The 18,817-nt window shown below is 41.1% G+C and overlaps 1 protein-coding gene across 1 annotated transcript; it reads right to left on the bottom strand.

The window, feature by feature from the left end:
• Nucleotides 1-280: 280 nt before the first annotated feature.
• Nucleotides 281-15,847, bottom strand: oatx (organic anion transporter X). Its single transcript, XM_024264818.2, has 16 exons — nt 15,266-15,847; nt 15,075-15,153; nt 14,821-14,988; nt 9,919-9,992; nt 9,715-9,844; nt 9,512-9,615; nt 9,269-9,423; nt 9,018-9,186; nt 8,812-8,935; nt 8,624-8,739; nt 8,409-8,463; nt 8,096-8,255; nt 6,258-6,366; nt 6,085-6,163; nt 5,749-5,876; nt 281-1,330 (listed from the first exon to the last, which is right to left on the bottom strand). The coding sequence occupies exons 2-16, from the start codon at nt 15,099-15,101 to the stop codon at nt 1,171-1,173; spliced, it is 1,758 nt and encodes a 585-aa protein (XP_024120586.1). The 5' UTR covers nt 15,102-15,153; nt 15,266-15,847; the 3' UTR covers nt 281-1,170.
• Nucleotides 15,848-18,817: the final 2,970 nt, after the last annotated feature.

The raw sequence follows: 18,817 nt of genomic DNA, 5'->3' as shown, positions 1-18,817 counted from the left end.
GCCAGATTTTTGAAAGGCTGAAAGCTTTTTTTCTTTTTCTTTTTTTTTAATTTGGAAAAAAGTCAGACTTATTTAGCTAGAGAAGAGAAAGAAAAAACAAGGTAAAGAACCTTAGGTGAAAATAAGGGGTTTATGAGACAAGAATAGAAAGAAGTGATCTGCTGTCCTTTGCTAGAGGACCCTAAAACTGCACATAATAGATCAAAAATAATCGAGGAATGGCAGACAAACCATATTCCACTCTGAGAGACAGGAAAAACAAAAACTTAGGATGCTTAGATTTGATCAATATATTTTTATTTTGAACTGTTATTCTCAGAGCAAGTTTGATTAGTTAATAACATTGACTGTATAATCACTGGACATCTCAAACTCTCCCCTATCAAACAGGAAGAACCACCTGGATCCTGAAGTCAAAATCCCATAAACTTTTGTTGAGAAATAGACAGTTATTTGACAAACTTTTCTTTTTAGAATAACCACTTATGCTCTGATACATTCTTCTTAACATATTCTTTATAATCCTATTTTTTAAAAGAGATGTTTTCTTTATTGCAAGTTATTCAAGTTATAAACTAGCCAATCAGATGCCTCAGTAAAAGTATGTGGTCACCCTGGCTCCACCCAATGTTTGATTGACAGCTTCTCCCAAGCTACTTTCAGTGGACGAGGTGTGGACTTCAAACAAGCTCACTCATGATTGGCTACTGTAGTTCCCCTAAAAACGTGACTCAGACCGACTCGGACTAATCGCTGTTGACGGGTTTCAAAGTGGTGGCAGCTGTATCTGGAAGTCACGGTGACGACTTTAGCCTGGTTTCACGAGGGCCAGAGGTAAGGCCTTTTCTTTGAGTGATGTCAATACCTCACTTTGTCCAGTGGTTATTATATGTCTATAATTAGTACTAATCACTTTTTCCCTTCAAATTGCATTATTTTGATTTCTACTGAAATCAGACTGTTTCATTTTTGGTGTCTGCTTCTGTTTCCATGCAGTAAATCCATCAGTTTGTAATTACTCATTGCTTATTCAGTTTTCTGAATATTTTTAGATGCATTTTTTTCTTTGCATCATTAGTACATTTCTACGACTAAAAAGGCACTTTGAACACCACATCTGATTGGTCAGCTTCAGGGACGTCCAGGATCCTCATGTGGACTCATGATTGGTCAGAGCGCATTAAGACCAATTTCTTCTGTCTCCTTCAGTTCCTTTAAGGGAAGAGCCTCCTTTGTGGCCACCCCTCCCTGCTGGCACGTGTCACTGACCGAGGCTCCGCCTTCCTTTGTCCTTCCTTCTTTCAGTCTAAATTTGAATCCTCCTTTTGACCTAAACACATGAATGTTGATACACGGTTAGCGAGTAACACCTAATTCATTATCAGAAGAAAACAATTGTAAAAACATCGAAAAGTATTATAATACAGAAAAAAAAGAAGAGACCCCAAAGGTGATGCTTTGTTTTTTTTGGTTTACAGTACATGTGGGCTGTACACCACTATCAAAGGTACAGTGATTGTCTTATGGGTCATTTTTTTATCTGTGAATTTAAAAAGTATTGAAGTACCAGGAAAAGCTCTAAGGTCACAAACAAACTTTCTCCAATTCATAGATACAAATCCTACATACACAACTACATACACTTAAACACATACACACACTAAATCTATAAATCTGTGTCATTTTCCAGGACATAATTTCTGCAGAGCTGCAAGAGTTCATTAGAAATTCACCTCTGTGTTGTGGGCGGGTCTGTTGGCGTAGAAGTAACCCTACATTGACATTCTAGCATGCCTTTGTCTACAATCTCTCCCACTAGCTTACAGTCCCTCACAACCACAAGCCAACATTAGCGTAGCAAAAAAAAAAAACAAGAAAAAAAAAAAAACGATTGCTCTTAATTCAAAGAAATTCGAATAAAGAAATACTCAGAAACACAATTTTAATCTTACTTTTTCTCTATATTTGTCCTCCATTTTCCAAAAAATGGATCAGGAACATGTTAAAAACACCAAAAACATCATTTTTATTGGGATTGGTCTAAAAATATATAGAATATAAAGATGGACGGGTTATAACTACTGACAACATTCGACATCACCTTCAACTTCCAGACTCATTGTCAGGAGTCAGAGCCAGCCATCTCCAGAGTACTGAAGAAACTACATCTCCCAGCAGCCCCAGCACACAGTCCCTGGATGCCACTCACCTGACTCCAACCTGACAATTACCCACCTGTTTCTAAAGCACTGCTCAGAGCCTCAGAGTGTGAAGTATTGTTTGTGCCACTCTGCCTGCATTACTGGGAGTTTCTATCTGGACCTGATCTTCTGTTTCTGACCCAGCTAATTCTCTGATTGCCTGCTGCCTGCCCTGACCCTCGCCTGGGCTCTAACAATTCTAGTCTCTTCTTGGATGATCCCATGCTCGTGATTGACTTCTGCCTGTCTGACCCTGATTTAGCTTTGTGAACTTTTAGCTGCTTCTGAACTAATAAACCTGCTGCAAGTGGAACCAGCTGTCTGCCCGTTTGTGACAGTCATCCCCCTATCTGACCCTCTCCTCGCCTCCAGAATATTCTTAGCAAACTCCTCCTTCAGGATCTTTCCTCATCTGTTCCTCTTTCCATCCACACCATGATGAAACAGCCTAAGCTGATCCTGTTTTATAAGCGTTGCTCTCTTTCCAGCTGGTTTCTTGAACATAAAAGATATCTACTTTTCTTCTTCCATAATGGCCAAGTTTCTCTGTCAAACCTGGTACATTTAAAGTTCCTAAGGCCTTCATTTCTACCTTTCTTTTTCTCTTTCTGTCTACAAACGCATCTTCCTCCTCTCCTTCTTGGACAAAGTTTCTTCCAGCATTCTTTATGTCAACATTACAGTTGGCAGTTGTTGTTAAGATGAGCCATAACTGATCTGGTGTTACCCAAGTTGGGTTTATGATCGGCATGATGGATTTAGCTTTAGTTTTATGCCATATGACAAGCCTCTGCACTTACCTGAACTTGAGACAAGCACAAGAAAGCACCAGATGGTACTTTTTGCTGTTGCATTTTAGAGTAAAAATCATTGATATATCAATAATAACCAGAGCATAGTCCAATGTTAGACTTTCTGTTAATAGGAGCAAAACCTTTAGATTGAAATTAAACACAACATAAACTAAAGGGATGATAATCAACTTTAGAAAGTCCTTGCTGCTGAACTCTTTTTCTAAAATGCTTGGGTTCAAACTCTTTGGTGTGAGGATGTTACTTCTGGAAGTGCATCAAAACTGAGTGCTTGAAGGACAAATTGTTTGCTGTTCATCCTCGTGTTAGGCAGACGTCCTCAGTGGGTAGTTTCAGGAAGAATGTAAAGACTCATCTATATTCCTTGGCTTGTAACTGCCAGGTTAGACTTTTGTTTGGCATGCTAGTATTTGTTAGATGCTACAGAACAATGGTACCCGACCTTTATGATCAGACTTAGCTTAGCTATAGCCTAAAGTCTGGGCTTTTTTAACCACACAAAGAATTGAACTGCTTTGATAAGGTCCTCACTCTTGTTTTCTTTGAAGACCGTCATAGAACCATGGCATGGCTCAGATTCATGGAGGAGTTAACCCTTTAACACTAGAGCTGCCGCCAGCAACAGCAAAAAACCTGTGATGTCATTTTATCTATAGTAATTCTTTGATCCATGAGCATAATTCAAAAGCATTTTGATGTAGAGAAAAGCAGCTTTGGACTGAAATGCAACACTTTACTTTAGTAAAGCCTTTCTCAGCCTCAGAATCCGTTGGAATTACGTTAATTGTGTAGAGCAGGGGTCACCAACCTGCTGCCCATGGGCACCAGGTTGCCCCCCAGGACCACACAAGTTGCCCACAGGTCTCTTCTAAATAGCATAACTCACCTGTGAGCTGCGTCTAAAATTCTATTTTATTCTGTTGCTATTTTATTTTTAATTCCCCTTGCATTTACATAGATTCAAATATTAAAACGTATTAAAAATATGTTCATGATACATGAACTTTAAAGGGGTCATACCATGTAAATTCTACTTTTTCAGGTTTTAAATGCATTTTACTGTTCCTTCCTTTCTATAAAGAACCCCAAAGCAGCATTTTGATCTGTTTATGCATTTAAGAGTAATCCTCTAAAAACCTGGACTGTCTGCAGCAGCCCCTCCCATACACACAAAAACGAGCACGTGGTATCATGCTGACGTCAGCACAATGTGAACCGGCCCCTCCAGGAAGAATCTGTCCTGTAAGCTCCACCCCCAGACTACAAAGAACACACACCCACCTTCTCTGTGGAGCTGTGGTAGTTATCCCCTGCCGCCAGAATGTGTATCCAAGGATGGGATAACTACCCTCCTGTACCAGGAATCATTCTCGAACCCATCTTTCAAGGTGGTCTCGGTTCATTTTCAATCAGACTGTTTGCTCTGAGATTCCTCAGTCTGAATATGAACATGAGCATTAGATTGTCATGTTAGTCAAAAGGAAATACTTGGTCCAACTGTTTACTTGTTAGAACGTTTATTTTAACGCCACTCAAAAACGTATAACTTGGTTTTCTGTGTCTCGTTACGCGGCACGCACGCAGGCTGCTCCCGTGACGTCATCTTATAGCTCTATTGTAGTTTCAACAGAATTCTCTTAAAAACAATGTCATAACACCACAATGATGAGACACGGAAACTCATTCAAATGTGGTTGGATTAATTCATGCTCAATTAAACAACTTTTAACGTGATCCACATTGATCCACATTGATCCACATTGATCCACATTGATCCACATTGATTCACTTCACCAGTAACCGTCATGCAGGATTACTCCGCGGTACCAAAGCAGCAGTAAAAGTGTTGGATCTGGCCTTCATACAGACGATCAAAATCCATCAGAAAATACAAAGTTTCAATAAGAGAAAAATCCTGGCAAGCATTTGCAGACGCAGCGCATCCATTTTTCTCTTCTGTTTTGACCCGCCCCATAGCTGCTGGCCAATGACTGAAGAGATCTTTAGTCACGTGGCTCAGGGAGGCTCATTGGTCTATGGGCAGGCTCAAGGATGACGTTGTGAAATGGGCAGGACAATTAGCGAAAGGCGGAGCCTCAGAAATCGAGTCATTTTACTTCTGGGTATTAAGGCGGTCCACAAAGATGACTCATATTTCATAAATAATTTGTTGTTTAGTGTTCTGAAGGTAATATATGATCATTTATATGGATATAGTTTACTCTGAAAGGCTTAAGCAAATCAAGGTATGGCCCCTGTAAATAAGTTTAGGTGACCTCTGGCCTTCTCCAGTTCAAAGATCATTACTTTAGTTAAAAACGCTGCAGCTTTGGTCATTAGTTCAAAACTGGACAGGACTCATCTAAAATGTGTACCTTGATTTTTCTTTAACATTACCTAATTGATAAACATGGTACAACAAAGTGAAAATGGGACATTTTTCCCATGAAATGTAAGAGATCATCTGGAATGTAACAATCACTGAGATTAATTAGGTGCTGAATACTGATTTTTCCTTGCTTGCAAACTAAGCAAAATTTGTTATTTCAAAATGGTAGCCATGAAGTAGCCCTGAGTTTCATAAAGGTTGGTGATCCCTGATGTCAGTGGAGGATTCAAGATTTGTGGTAATTCAAAGTGTAAAGACTGGAGCTGATACTCTGGTGTTAAAGGATTAATAAAGCAGCCCTAATAGCTAATAAAGATTTTGTCAGTTTGTGTTTGTGTCAGCTCACCATTTCTCCTCTACATCCTCGACTGTGTCAGGCAGTGGTACGTTGAGAGTCTCCGGGAGGAAACAGGCAAAACCGCTAGCCAGAACTGCAGCACCACCATACACAATGCTGGGTAAAGCAGGCCAGACCTGGGGAAGTGGGACATCAATGTCTGTCAGCATCAGCTTCTGTATCACTGCTATGATCAGCAAAGAAAGACAAATTCCATCTCAGTAAACCGCCAGAGGGAGTTTTTGGTTTTCACACTCCTCCCCAAACCCCATCCCTTCCTCAGTTCAACGTCATTTCATTTTCTTTCCTGTTCTGGCAATGGAAGGTTGGAATCCGAAGCCTTACCTCATCCAGGATCAGGACGGCAGGAGCTGCCATGCTGCCCACCCTTGCCATGGTAGAAACGAAGCCCATTCCTGTCTGCCTGAAAGCGTGGTGCCAAACACATGATCAGCATGGTCAGAACTAATAGCGATGAGCAGAAGAGTTCTATTGGGTTGTGGAGTTTGTGGTATCACCTTATGACAGTTGGGTACAGCTCTCCAGTATACAGATAGACTGTAGTAAAGGATGCAGAAGTAAAGGCTTTACCGAGACAGGCAAGGGTAGTCCTGAGGGTCTGCATGTCTGTTTGGAGATGGATCAGAACCCAGATCAGATGGACATCTGACATGAATTGTGATAAAAGTCAACAGACTAACAGAATCATTGGGATAAAAACAAATCTTTGAGATCAGATTAACAGCAAGGTAAGGGTCCAATCAGGGATAATATCGAAAAAAAACATGTTTTTTGGAGTATAAGTCCTTTTTTCTTGCGTTGTTTTGTCGGAGATGCAACTTATTTGGGATTTTAGAAATAAATAGCAACAATCACTAGAGGGCGCCGTAGGTGTGTATATATATCGCAGTATTTACTATTGACAGCAACATAGAAGAAGAAGCACTGCTTCAGCTCACGCCGGACTTGGCTGAATTGTTGCAAAGCATCCCCCTGGACGAAGAATTCAGTAGATTTAATGATTTAAATCGATTAGTTGACATGTTAGCATGTTCTTTATGCTACAGTTATTGTGATAATTGTTCATATGTTGAGCTAATAAACTAGACTCTTACTGTCTGAAGCTGAATTAGCATCATTGTGTTATGGCAGTGAAGCGTACTTATATTCAGTCCACCACTGTTATATATTAAGTTATTAGAATTAAGGGTGTCAAATTAGCGTTAATCAGCATTCATTAATTACAGAAAAGTTAGAACTTTTTTTATCGCGTTAATCTCATTTTTAATCTATAGCTATTGTCACGTTCTCAAATATAAAAAACAAAGTTCCAAATGTTTACTTCACACGAGTCAAACTCAAGGCCCGGGGGCCGGATCCGGCCCGCCAGGTAATTCTATCCGGCCCTCCAGATCATTTTAGTATTTTGCCATTAATAACCCGATGTTATCCTGCACTTATTTTCAACTTGTATAATTTTGACAAAACATATTTTTATAGAGAGTAAAATAAAGTTATTTGAGGTTTAAGTTGATTTATCCTGGAATAAAATTCCTGTCTGTTTTTATTCATATTAATGTTAAAAAGTTGCATTTTTAAAGTTTTAAAAATGTAATTTTAGAGTGTTCAATAAATGTTTATCTTGTTCAGCCCGCGATCTGAGGTCTGTTTTGGCCCCCTGAGCGATTGAGTTTGACACCCATGCTGTAAGGGATGAATCCCGACGAGGTGTTCGTTATCATTAGTAATGGGGTTCGGGGAAGGCTGATCACATGGGACGGTAAACGGTGGAATGAGGTATGCCAACATGTAACATGACATCAATAGGAATTTTGTGGTCAATATTTTTTGGATTGCTAAGGAAATGGTTTCCACACTTTGGACCTGATGATTTGTTCTTGCTTTTTTTTTTTTTTTAATTGTTTGAGATTGAAAATATTCAACTTTGAAAGTTTAAAAGTAAAGGTTGGAAGTCTGTTATGGTAACAAAAACGTAATAAAACCAAATTTGAGTTACTTTTTTAATCTTTTACTGTCACAATGTCAAGAATGTAAATGAACAAATCTCAAAATGAGACATTTCACAGCAGTTATTAGGTTCAATTAAAAATAGATTAATTAGATTATTAATTACAGGTCATGATTAATTAAGTACACCAAAAATAACCGTATTACAGCACTAAATATAATTTGTTTTTCAAGGTAAATTGTCCGTTCTTGTTCCTCTATTTTGTCAAATCAAGCTCTCCCAAAATGCGACTTCTACTCAAGTCAGACTTATAGTCCAAAAAATACAGTTATCAGAATTAGATTAGGATCCAACAAGAAGTTGTTTTAAACCTCAAAATCATATTACCTGTAGGGACAAAGATGTTGGCAAAGATGATGACAGCCGACAAAAAAAGACAGGACACCTGAGATACCCTCCTCCCAAGGTAACTGAGTATGCCCAGAGCAAACAATTTGGCTGGAATATCTACAGCTCCAAAGATGACCTGCATCAGGTAAATACTCACCTGGAACAACCAATAGTCAGTTGTGAGGCAGTTCAGTGTGAATCAGCTATAAAGAGAGCAGTTTAGACTAAGTTTCCAAGAGCAAAAACGTCACCAAAGGAACCCCAGATGAAGGAAAGAGCAGAGGAGAAGGACAGCTGTGTCACAACTCACCCCAAACTTCTGCAGGTCCATTGCTAAACCATAGTATGCAAAACTGGTTGAAAACCTGCAAACAGGTTCACAGGTGAACTAGGACGAGCGCATATGTGGTCACAGATGACATTTTAATGAATCCTAAAATACTTGGGAATGACTGAAACTGATGCTACTGGACTGTAAAATGAACAAATCAGGATGTAGAGCAGGTGCTCGAGGGATTTACTGACCAAGCAGCAACCAGACAGATGGAGATTCGCCTCATCCCTCTGGTCCTCAGCAGATCGATTGCCGTAAATGACGATCGACTGGACTCGATTTCTTTCCTCATGTGAGAATGTAGGTCCTGCAGTCACATGGACCTAAAGTCAGCCAATGGAATGGATCAAACCTCCATGCTAAAGGCAAAGACAGTCACCTCTACTGTCAGCTTGTTGGCGATTTCTGGTCTTCCGTTGATTCGAGCGACTCGATGAAGACTTTTTAATGCTTCTTCAGACCGACGGTTTACCACCAACCAACGGGCTGACTCTGAATACCACCTAACCAAGCAAAGAAAACAAACAAGAATCACAGCTGAGGAATTCCAACCTTCTGACCAATCAAAGGATTCTGCACACACACCAGCTGTAGGCAAAAAACAGGAAGTGAGGAGCAGACACAGCAAGCTGAAGCTTCCTCCAGTCTTTCAGCCAATAGGCAAGTCCCGCCAAGACCATCTGACCGAATGTGAAGAAAAAGGATGTGAGTGTGCCCACAACTGTCCTTGTTTTGGTTGGGATCCACTCCACCTCTGAAGGCAGAGAGACAGGCAGACCGTCAGACAGGTTCAAGCATAGACAGGTGATAAAACCAAAAGGTGGACAGATAAATACTTAATGAGAAGCCATTGAGGATGACTCCAGACACAGCCATGCCATTTAGAAACCGAAAAACGCAATAGACTGAGAACGAAGAAGAGAGCACAGAGCCGCAGCCCAGTAGGCCTATCTGCAGGTAGGACCAAATGAGGACCGATCGCCTCCCAAACCTGAAAAACAAACAGAGATTTAGACCCAGATGTTTACCAAAACTTGTGGAAAGCTAATGGTAACCAAAATGAAAGGAAAGAGTCTGACCTGTCTGAAAGGCCGCCGTAGATTATGGCACCTGTTAGAACTCCACCCATATAAATGGACTGAATCATCTGCTTGAGGGGGCGCAGGGAGCACACCAGACCCCACTGGAAACATGGTGGAGGCGCAAAATCAGACATCTCCAATGCTATATGTGGACATTCAAGTCATCAAAACCCATCATCACACAGAATCGTTTCGGCTACCTCAGAAACGGTGGTAGAAATAAATTCTGACTGGTCAAAGGTCCATCCATCCACACAACCTTCAGTCTGGAGCCCACTAACATTGGCAGAGCTGTTAGTGGTTAACAGGTGCCATTGCGGCTGCACGTACCTGAAGACCAGGTAAAGAGGAAGCATTGGAAAGAAGAAAGTGATGGGAAAGAACATGCCTGGAAAGTTAGTTACCTCATGCATCGGTCCAGTCTGTTCCCTGAAGGGTCTGGAGGAATGAAAGCTCTCAGGAGCTGCTTCTCATCAACCTGAAAGACAAAACTGTCAATCTACAAATCTGGAAAAATTCCGCTGGAAATACGAGGACATGAGATGAGCTGCAGAAGTCACGTGATATTTTTCACCCTTGTGCTATCCTTGGCATGTTTACATTAAAAGTGGGGTCCTTCTCCCCAGCTGCTTTCAGTAGGAGAGCTGTGAACTTTAAACAAGCTGGAACAAGCTCACTTCTGATTGGTGACAGTAGTTCCTCTAAAAACGTGACTCAGACCGACTCGGACTAATTGCTGTCGATGGGTTGCAATCGGTTGCAAAATGGCGGTAGACGTTTCAGGAAGTGACGGCGAAGGCTCTGGCCTGATTTCATGAGGGCTGGAGGTAATGGATTTCCTATGGGGACTTCAACACTTGTTATGTCCAGTTCTCACTTATACAGACAATGACTGATATTGAGGGAGTATCCAGACCGTAAAAGTCTGTGGATCTGCACTGAGTTCGGTTAACTAAGTCTCGAGTATTTAGGCATTTCTGTTCCACACCACAGCTTGTGAAACAAAACGATATGACTAAATATTTCTTCAGTCATTGGCCAGGAATTATGAAGGCGGGGCAAAGCACCGAGACAAAGAGTAATGAAGGTCCTGCGCTTTTCTTTATATTTCACTGAATAATATTGAACGTCTGTATCGATGTCAACCTCAACACTTTTTACGGCTGCTTTAGTATGGTGAAGACATGCTGTGAGACTGTTACCGAGGAGACGATGGCTAAGAAGGTACACTGGTAAGTGTTTGTGACACATAGATTGTTGGGAAAACAGCGAGAAGCAATATGTATCACGTTAAACGTTGGGTTACATTCAGGTGAACACACGTCATTGATTTGCTGTGTCTCTCTGGTGCTCTGTTACTCTGCGTACATCATGGACAGTGTTTCTAGAACTGGACAGAGCGGGTATGATATCACCCATAGAACCGGCTCCAGCAAAATGAAGTCAATTCAGTTGCCATTTTCCGCGATACATGTTTATTCTGACCAAAAGAATGACTAACCAAAAGTTGTTTATTTCTCTATGGAAGTCTTTGGGATTTTGACTTCCTTGAGCTAGCAGGTACTCACTGTTTGGAATGCCAGGGGGGGGGGATTGCTCAGTTTTCTCTTATGCAGTCAATGGTTTTTATCCCATAATAGCTGGCTACGGTCTCCATTTTGGTTCAGTTGTACCGTTCTGAGCACAGATTGTATTCAGACTGAGGAAACTCAGAGTGAACCCGAGCTCATTCTGAGTGGAACCGACCAGAGACCACCTCCAAAGATGGGTCAGAGAGCGGTTCCTGGTCCTAGACTAGGGTCCGCTTGGATGTATTCTGGATTATCGAATTATCGGGAAAGAAAGTGTCTATTCGCACGTAATGTTCAAACCACGTGCGGCCAGTGCAAAACTATTTTCTTGGTTGCACTTCTTTTAGAGCCCGCCAGGAAGGTATGAGCAGCCCCGCCCCCCATCCTTTTGCTTGTGCAGTCTTTAACCACGATCCAAGGAGCTGCCGTTCCCATTTCCGTGGTTAAATCAGCCGTCACTGGATTTTTTTCTGCAAGTTTCATACAAAACTTTCGGTATCAAGTCCGTGCTCGCTGGAAAATCCTTAAGCCTTTAGGAAATGGGATATTATTGCTCTTTGTGAATGTTGTTGTTGTTATTAAAGCATATGATAATTATTTAAAATTGTGCATTACTGTTTTTTTGTTTTTTAGAAAACCAATCACATAATCTCTTGTAGCACTGATATAAAATTAGTTAATTTTGGCTGTGAATGAATCCCAATAATCAACTGAGTTCATTATAAATCCTTTACAGACCTACTTAGTTCGTTAAACAAAATTTCTCCTGGAGCATTTTTACTGTATAGTTTTTAAGAAATCAACTTATGAATTATCATAAAAAGTTCAACAAAGGACAAAAGTTAACTGACTTTGGCTGAGATATCTTGATTGTAAATTTAGTACATCAACATTCCTTTACAGACCTACTTTGTACTTCAAGGAGTACAACTACTGAAAATATGAAGCATTTTTACGAGATGGTTTTTGAGAAATACACATCTAAAAAACCATAAAAATGTCTCATTTTTAACTCAGTTAACAGACCTTGGTTGAGACTTATTCCTAAGTTTAAATTTAGTACATCACCATTTCTTTACAGACCTACCTTGTACTTCAAAGAGTACTACCACTGAAAACATGAAGTATTTTTACTGTACAGTTTTTGAGTAAAGTAAATTTTTAAATACTACAAGAATGTCTCATTTTTATGTCAGTTAACAGACATTGGGTGGGACTCATTCTTGATTCTTTATCTATTACACACTTGAAACGTGTGACCAACATGAATTTACATCAGGTATTGCGCTTGGACACACGTAAATGTGTGCACGCAATTCAGCAACGTGCACGTTGGCCACACGTTTTAGGTGTGACCAACATGGTTTTCCATAGGTTTTCGTGCTGCTCGCTCGTATTTATGTCCGAATAACATCAGCCATCGGGAAAACAAACTCGGATTCACGTTAAGACAACCAAATGTGTCCAGTCCGAATACATCCTCAGACTCTGGAGCAGAACGACCTGTTCTTGTCATGCTGGGGCCAAAGCTCTCAGTCCCTTTTCTGTCTTGTTTTGGGCAAACATTAATGAGAAATGTTTCTTATTTGCTGCCTGACATTTGGCTCACTGAGGGTGGGGGGTGGGGGGTTGAAATGGTCAACAATCAGGTTATCCTGACTGAGTGAAACAGATCATACCTCTTAATTCATGAAAAAAGAAAATAAATAAATACATGTTAAAAAAAAGTAAGTATTCTTTTTGTGGAGAATCTGTTTGGCCGATCAATGTTCCCTTCTGTTAGGACTACTCTGTCAGTGCTAATGATTGTGAGTGTCTGTTACAGGAGAAATGTGAACAAGTTTAGATTTTATGAACAATCACCCATTAAAGGAAACGCACACTTGGACCCAGGATGGCAGACCAGAGTTAAAAATCATGATCCAGAGAAAACGTCAAAGATGAGGAGCAACCTCGACTTTCCTCGTGGTGTTTGTGAAACCCCACAGCCTGATGTGAGAGGGAACCTGCAGCTGTCTGTTCCAAGCTGTCACTCGGGGGGGTAATGACCTGCTTGACTCGTCCCTCCTCCCTCTCAGCAGCTGCAGGGTCAGGACTTGGTTCATTCAAGCTCTGACAGAACTGAAGTCAGCGGGGTTTGTTCTCATTTACATCACGTTTTGCTCAGTCTGTCTAAACACTAAAAATGTCAAAAAGCACAGAGCAGGACGCTTTTGGGTCCTGTCTTTAGGGTCTGATTCTGTTACCAACATACGAAGCCTCATAGGGAAAAGCTCCATCATCTCTTAAAGTGCTCATAGCTCCAGGTTTTCCAGACGGAACACTCTGTTCTCAGCCTGCAGGATTACCAGTCGGTCCTTGAATGTCCTGATCTAGAATGGAGGCAGAACCTTCGGGAATCAGGCTGATCTTTGTAGGCTTGGAGGCAGACACCTGCTCTGTCTTTTCAGTTTTTCCTGTTTGATAAAGCTGAAAGGTTAAGTCATGTGACCCCGACCATGCTGCTACCTGTGCTGATTCCTACAGGATGGGCTGGTGTCTGCCTCACCTTCCTGACAGCACACCTGCTCTCTAGCTGCTCCTCTCATCAATGAACAGAGACGTCATGTGGCAGTTACTGACTAGTCTGCCCAAAGCTACATTCACACACGCCTCGGCAACGAGCGTTCCAACAACCGCTTCCAATGAAGTCTACGCCAGAGGTCTGCGACCTGTGATTCTGAAAGAGCCATTCGCTCCAGTTTTCACTGACCAAAACCGAGTAAGAGCCGCAAAATCACTGTTCAGAAAAATACACTCTATATTTTTGTGGCCATTTATTTATATAAAGTATGTTTTAAATAATTATAATAACTGAATTAATATAATTTTCTTTATACAACCATTTTAACTTCTTTTACTTTTGACAGCAGCCCATACGTTTCCTTCAAAATAAAATGAACCCTGTGCCAATAAGCAAGAAATCAAACATGGTAGTTTTCCATTTTTAGGACTTTGGTGAACTTTATCCATTTATCCACGTTCTATCATTTAGGAGCTTGATGCTCCTAATGAACATCATGCTCTCTGGCTGACTAGTTGTGTTTTATGTACGTTTAAAAATGTATTTTGCTATTTTTGCTTTCCTTTACTATGGCTGATTATTCTTGTTTTTATGCTTTTATTACTTTTTTAAATTGTGGTTATATTTTATGATTTCTTTTATTGTGAAACACTTTGTGACTCATCTCTGAGAAAGGTGCTATACAAATAAACTTTACTTACATCCTTATAAATTGGAATAGAGCTGTGAAAGAAAGAAGGAAAACCGGAGGAAGACTTGCAGGATTTGCATAGCTTTGACTTTTTGCACTAAGACTCTACGGACTGTAAGTACGTGTGCTAGCATAGGATAGTGAACACTGTATGCTAAAACGATCAAGAACCCGTGTTCAGCACGCTCTTGAACGTGTGACACATGCCTGGTGTGTGCATAGCGTTACAGATGTTCCAGTGTTTGTCTGTCTCTTTGTTTCATATCATTCACAGATCGTCTCTGGTTCTGGTTCTGGTGCAGCTGCTGGTCCACCTTTAAGCTCAGGGGGTGAGATTGAATAAAAGCCTTTTGAGGCAGCGGGTAGAGCGTGGTGGTTTGACGCTTTGGCAGGGTTGGTTCAGTAAAATAAAGGAGCTTTGGTTTGTGGAACGTTTCTCCAATAATGATCTTTGGTTTGAACATAACCGGTAAGGTGTTACCTGGTTGTAGAGCGACAGGTTGTGTGAGCTGTGATTGGCTGGCAGGTTGCAGTGGTGGGCAGGGATCCCGGAGACGAAGTTGTTCAGCAGGTTCTGACTGGCCATCATCAAACCAGGCAAACTGATGAGAGTCACATGGAGCCACTGGTACCGGCCGAACCCCCCCACCTGACCACCACAGTGAGGAACAACACAGAAACGGCAAGTTAGACGCCTGCAGCACCTGCACAGCAGCAGCAGAGAAGTTTTCTCACCTCCTCCAGCAGGTCGCTGAAGGCCATCTCACCAGCAACTGCAGGAACGTGAGATGTTTCAGAGCCTGAGCTGCTTGTTCTTCAACCAACAAGCACACAAAGGTTTACGTCAAAGTGGGTCTCCAAACGCACCTGTGACTCCTCCAAATGGAAGAAGAGGACAAGAGTCCTGCAGCTGTGAGGAACTTTACCTGCAGTCTGCTGACGCTTCTTAAAGGATTACAGAGGCCGCCGCCACCGGCGCTCCAGCTAAAGAGGCTTTTCTCAGCCGAGAAGGACGTGGCTGCTCACAAGCTGAGGGCTGACAGGCGACTGGACGGACGCTCAGAGCAGGGAGGCATGCGGGGACGGATGGAGGGAGGGAGGAGCCCATGGAGGAGAGGGAGGAAGACGACTGAATACTAATCATTGACAGTAGCTGGACACCCCCACATCACCCACCAACGAGTCCATCAGCAGGAGACGATCACAGAGACCATCAATGATATGAAATCTTTGCTTCAAACATGCACAAGAAAAAAGATTCCTGTGAACCCATGACATGTGTTTGCCCTGTAGGAGGAAACCTGCGTGGACGGAGATCATCCACACGTGCACGAGGAGAACATGCAAAGTCCACACAGGAAGGACCCAGCTGGGGTTTGAGTCAGGATCTTCTCACTGCGATGGAAGAGTGCTAACCACTACTCCACCATGAAGCCCTGACACGGGTTCATCCTGTAATTCACAGTCAAGGCCCAGGGGCCGGATCCGGCCCTCCAGATCATTTTATTTTGTTGTTATTAATGGCCCGATGTTATCTTGTGCTGATTTAACTTATTTAACTTGTAAAATTTTAACAATACATGTTTTTTATGGAGAGCAAATTGAAAGTTATTTAAGGTTTAAGTTGATTTATTCTAGAACAATATTCCTGCCGTTTTAAAGTATTAAAAAATGGCATTCTGCTAGCTTTCTGGACTATTTTAGCATTTACTTCAATTTTTTAGGCTGTTTAGGAGTTCAGCTAATATTTCAGCTACATGCTAGCTGTTTTAGCTAATTCAGGCTTTTTTAGGCTGTTTTGGAGCTGGGCTAATATTTACACGCTAGCTATTTGGCCAATTTAGTTTTTTTTTTTTTCATTTTTTAGGCTATTTTGAAGTATAACTATTTTTACAGCTACATGCTAGCCGTTTTGGCTAACGTGTTTTCTTTTGTTTGTTTTTTTTTTTTTTTGCTAATTCACCATTTAGCTAATATTTTGGCTGGCTATCAGCTTTAGTGATTTCAGCTATTAGCTTCAGCATTTTCAGCGGCCAAATTCATTCACACTAGAATTATCGCAGGTAATGCTATATATCTTGTTCATAATTATGTTAAAACGTGATGGTTTTAAAGTTTTAAAAATGTAGTTTTAGAGTGTTCAGTAAATGTTTATCTTGTTCAACCTGTGACCTATTTTTTATTTTGGATTATGGCCCCTTGTGCGATTGAGTTTGACACCCCTGCTGTGAATGGATCTTCTACAAATGAACAAGCCAAATAAAAGACACACTGAAAATGAACAGTTTAAACTGAAACTACACAACAGCTCACCATATGAAAGACTCAGCAGCTGTCGGGTTACTTAGTACCATATTTCTGGCTTTCATTACACTTTCTTAAGTTGCCTTCCTACCAGCTTTATCTTCCTTCATTGCATCCTCCTCTCTTTAAACAAAAGACTAATTATGGCTGTAAAATGTTTGGGTTTATGTTGTAAAATATAGGCTATTATTTTCTAGGGGGGGCCAGGAACTCTTGGCCTGAAAATATTTTCAATTGTTAAAAATAAAACACGTGGAATTAGCATGTTTATGTAGTTTGGTACAAAACCATAGAGAGCCAGAGCTGCTATAATGCTAACAAATGTAGAGTCACAGTGGTGTATTCTGCTAGCCTCTACCACCCATTCTAAAACTCAAAATTACCAGAAGGTCCAGTTCCTCTAAGTACATATATATATATTAGGGCTGTCAGATTTGTCGCGTTAATCTGACATGTGCTTGACGCCGACAATTTTTTTGACGCATTAATCGCGGATTTTTCTCATACGTGCCTTTCCATACCGCGCGCGCGGGCGTCCCTCATCGCCCTCTAACTCACCGGCTGCTCTCACTAGATCACGGGCGGGTCTACAACCACCGAGCTGCTAGCTAGAACCGGCTGGCGCTAGGACCTGGAGAGCTCCTGCACCCTAACCAGGCTCTGGTTCGCGTCCAGTACCACGTCTGGTGGTACCGGCTCGCGTCCGGCGCCGCGTCCCGAGAGCTGCGGACCCCCGACGTTCCGAACAGCAAGCGCACCGGGGGACGTTTTAAATGTTCTGGAGGTTTAAGCGTGATCCAGCCCCAGCATAGCGGTCTGTCTGCCGGCATATTCATGGCGTGAGCTCCGCTGGACACGTCGCTGCATCGAGCTGCAGCCAGAGAACGCGGCGGCAGTAACAGAATGTCAAACTATCCACAGTGTATCCCGCTTTTCTCAGTCTTTAATGTTTTAAAAACTAAAGTTCATTGGAAATGATAAATCTCTATTTCATTTATTACTGCAGTTCAGCAGAGGAGGAAAAGATTTGGTCCTGACAAAAAATGAACATGAAAGTGTTATGGAAATTTTATTTTTGATGTTTTTTATTTTATTTTACTGAACGTTGATTGAAGTTTTGAATTTAAAATGCCCTTCACTTGCACTTGGGCTTTTGTTAGGCATTTTATGTTACAGCCTTTTATTGTTAAGAAAGTTTATCTCAATACAATGTTACAAAATAAAGTATTTCTGATGAAAACTATTAATTTTATTATTCTTGTTTTCATAATTAATGTAGAACTGTTAAATTGTTAAATTTTTAAACTGCTAAAATGTTAAACTGTTAAATTCCACATTTTTTTCCTTAAAATAAGGCCACATATTAATTTGCGATTAATCGCGAGTTAATTCAGGACATTGCGATTAATCACGATTAAAAAAATTTAATCACCTGACAGCTCTAATATAAATATAAACTGATGCCTTTTTCAGATGCCAATATCCTCTGTTCAGAATGTCATTAAGAAATGTCAGACAACAGGAAGAGTGGAAGCTGCAGGATTGTGAAAAAGCAAGTCCAAACCCATGTTTGATCCCTCTAGAAAGACCTGCAGATTCTGGAGTTGTGCTACACTGTTTTACTGTCTGGATATACTTGTACAAATATGCTCTTTATAGAAGAGTCATCAGAAGAAAACCTCTTGTATGTCTTCACCACAAAATTCAACGTCTGAATTTGTTAAATGAACATAGAAACAAGCCTGATGCATTTTAGAAACAAGATCTGTGAACCGACCCAGTTCAAATGGAAGATTTGGCTGCAATGAGCAAAGGTACGATTGAAGAAGAAAGGGTACAGAGTTTAATGAAAAGAACCTCTGTCCAACCTTTAAGCATGGGGGGGATCAATCATGCTGTGGGCTTGTATTGCAGCCAGCAGCACAGGAAACGTTTCACCAGAAGGAAGAATGGATTCCACAACATGTCAGCAAATGTTGGACACTAACTTGATGTCATCTGTGAAAAAGTTGAGGAGAGGATGGTTTCTCCAAATGGATAATGATCCTAAACACACCTCAAAATCCATGCTCTCTTACATTAGGAGGCAGAAGGTTTTGCAGTGGCCTTCCCAATCACATGACCTCAACATCATTGAAAATCTATGGATAGACCTGAACAGAGCAGAGTAACAC

The sequence above is a fragment of the Oryzias melastigma genome, linkage group LG14 (genome assembly GCF_002922805.2).
Source record: "Oryzias melastigma strain HK-1 linkage group LG14, ASM292280v2, whole genome shotgun sequence".
NCBI lineage: Eukaryota > Metazoa > Chordata > Actinopteri > Beloniformes > Adrianichthyidae > Oryzias > Oryzias melastigma.
Note: the sequence above shows the minus strand (reverse complement) of the source record. Positions and strands in the feature narration are given on the sequence as shown.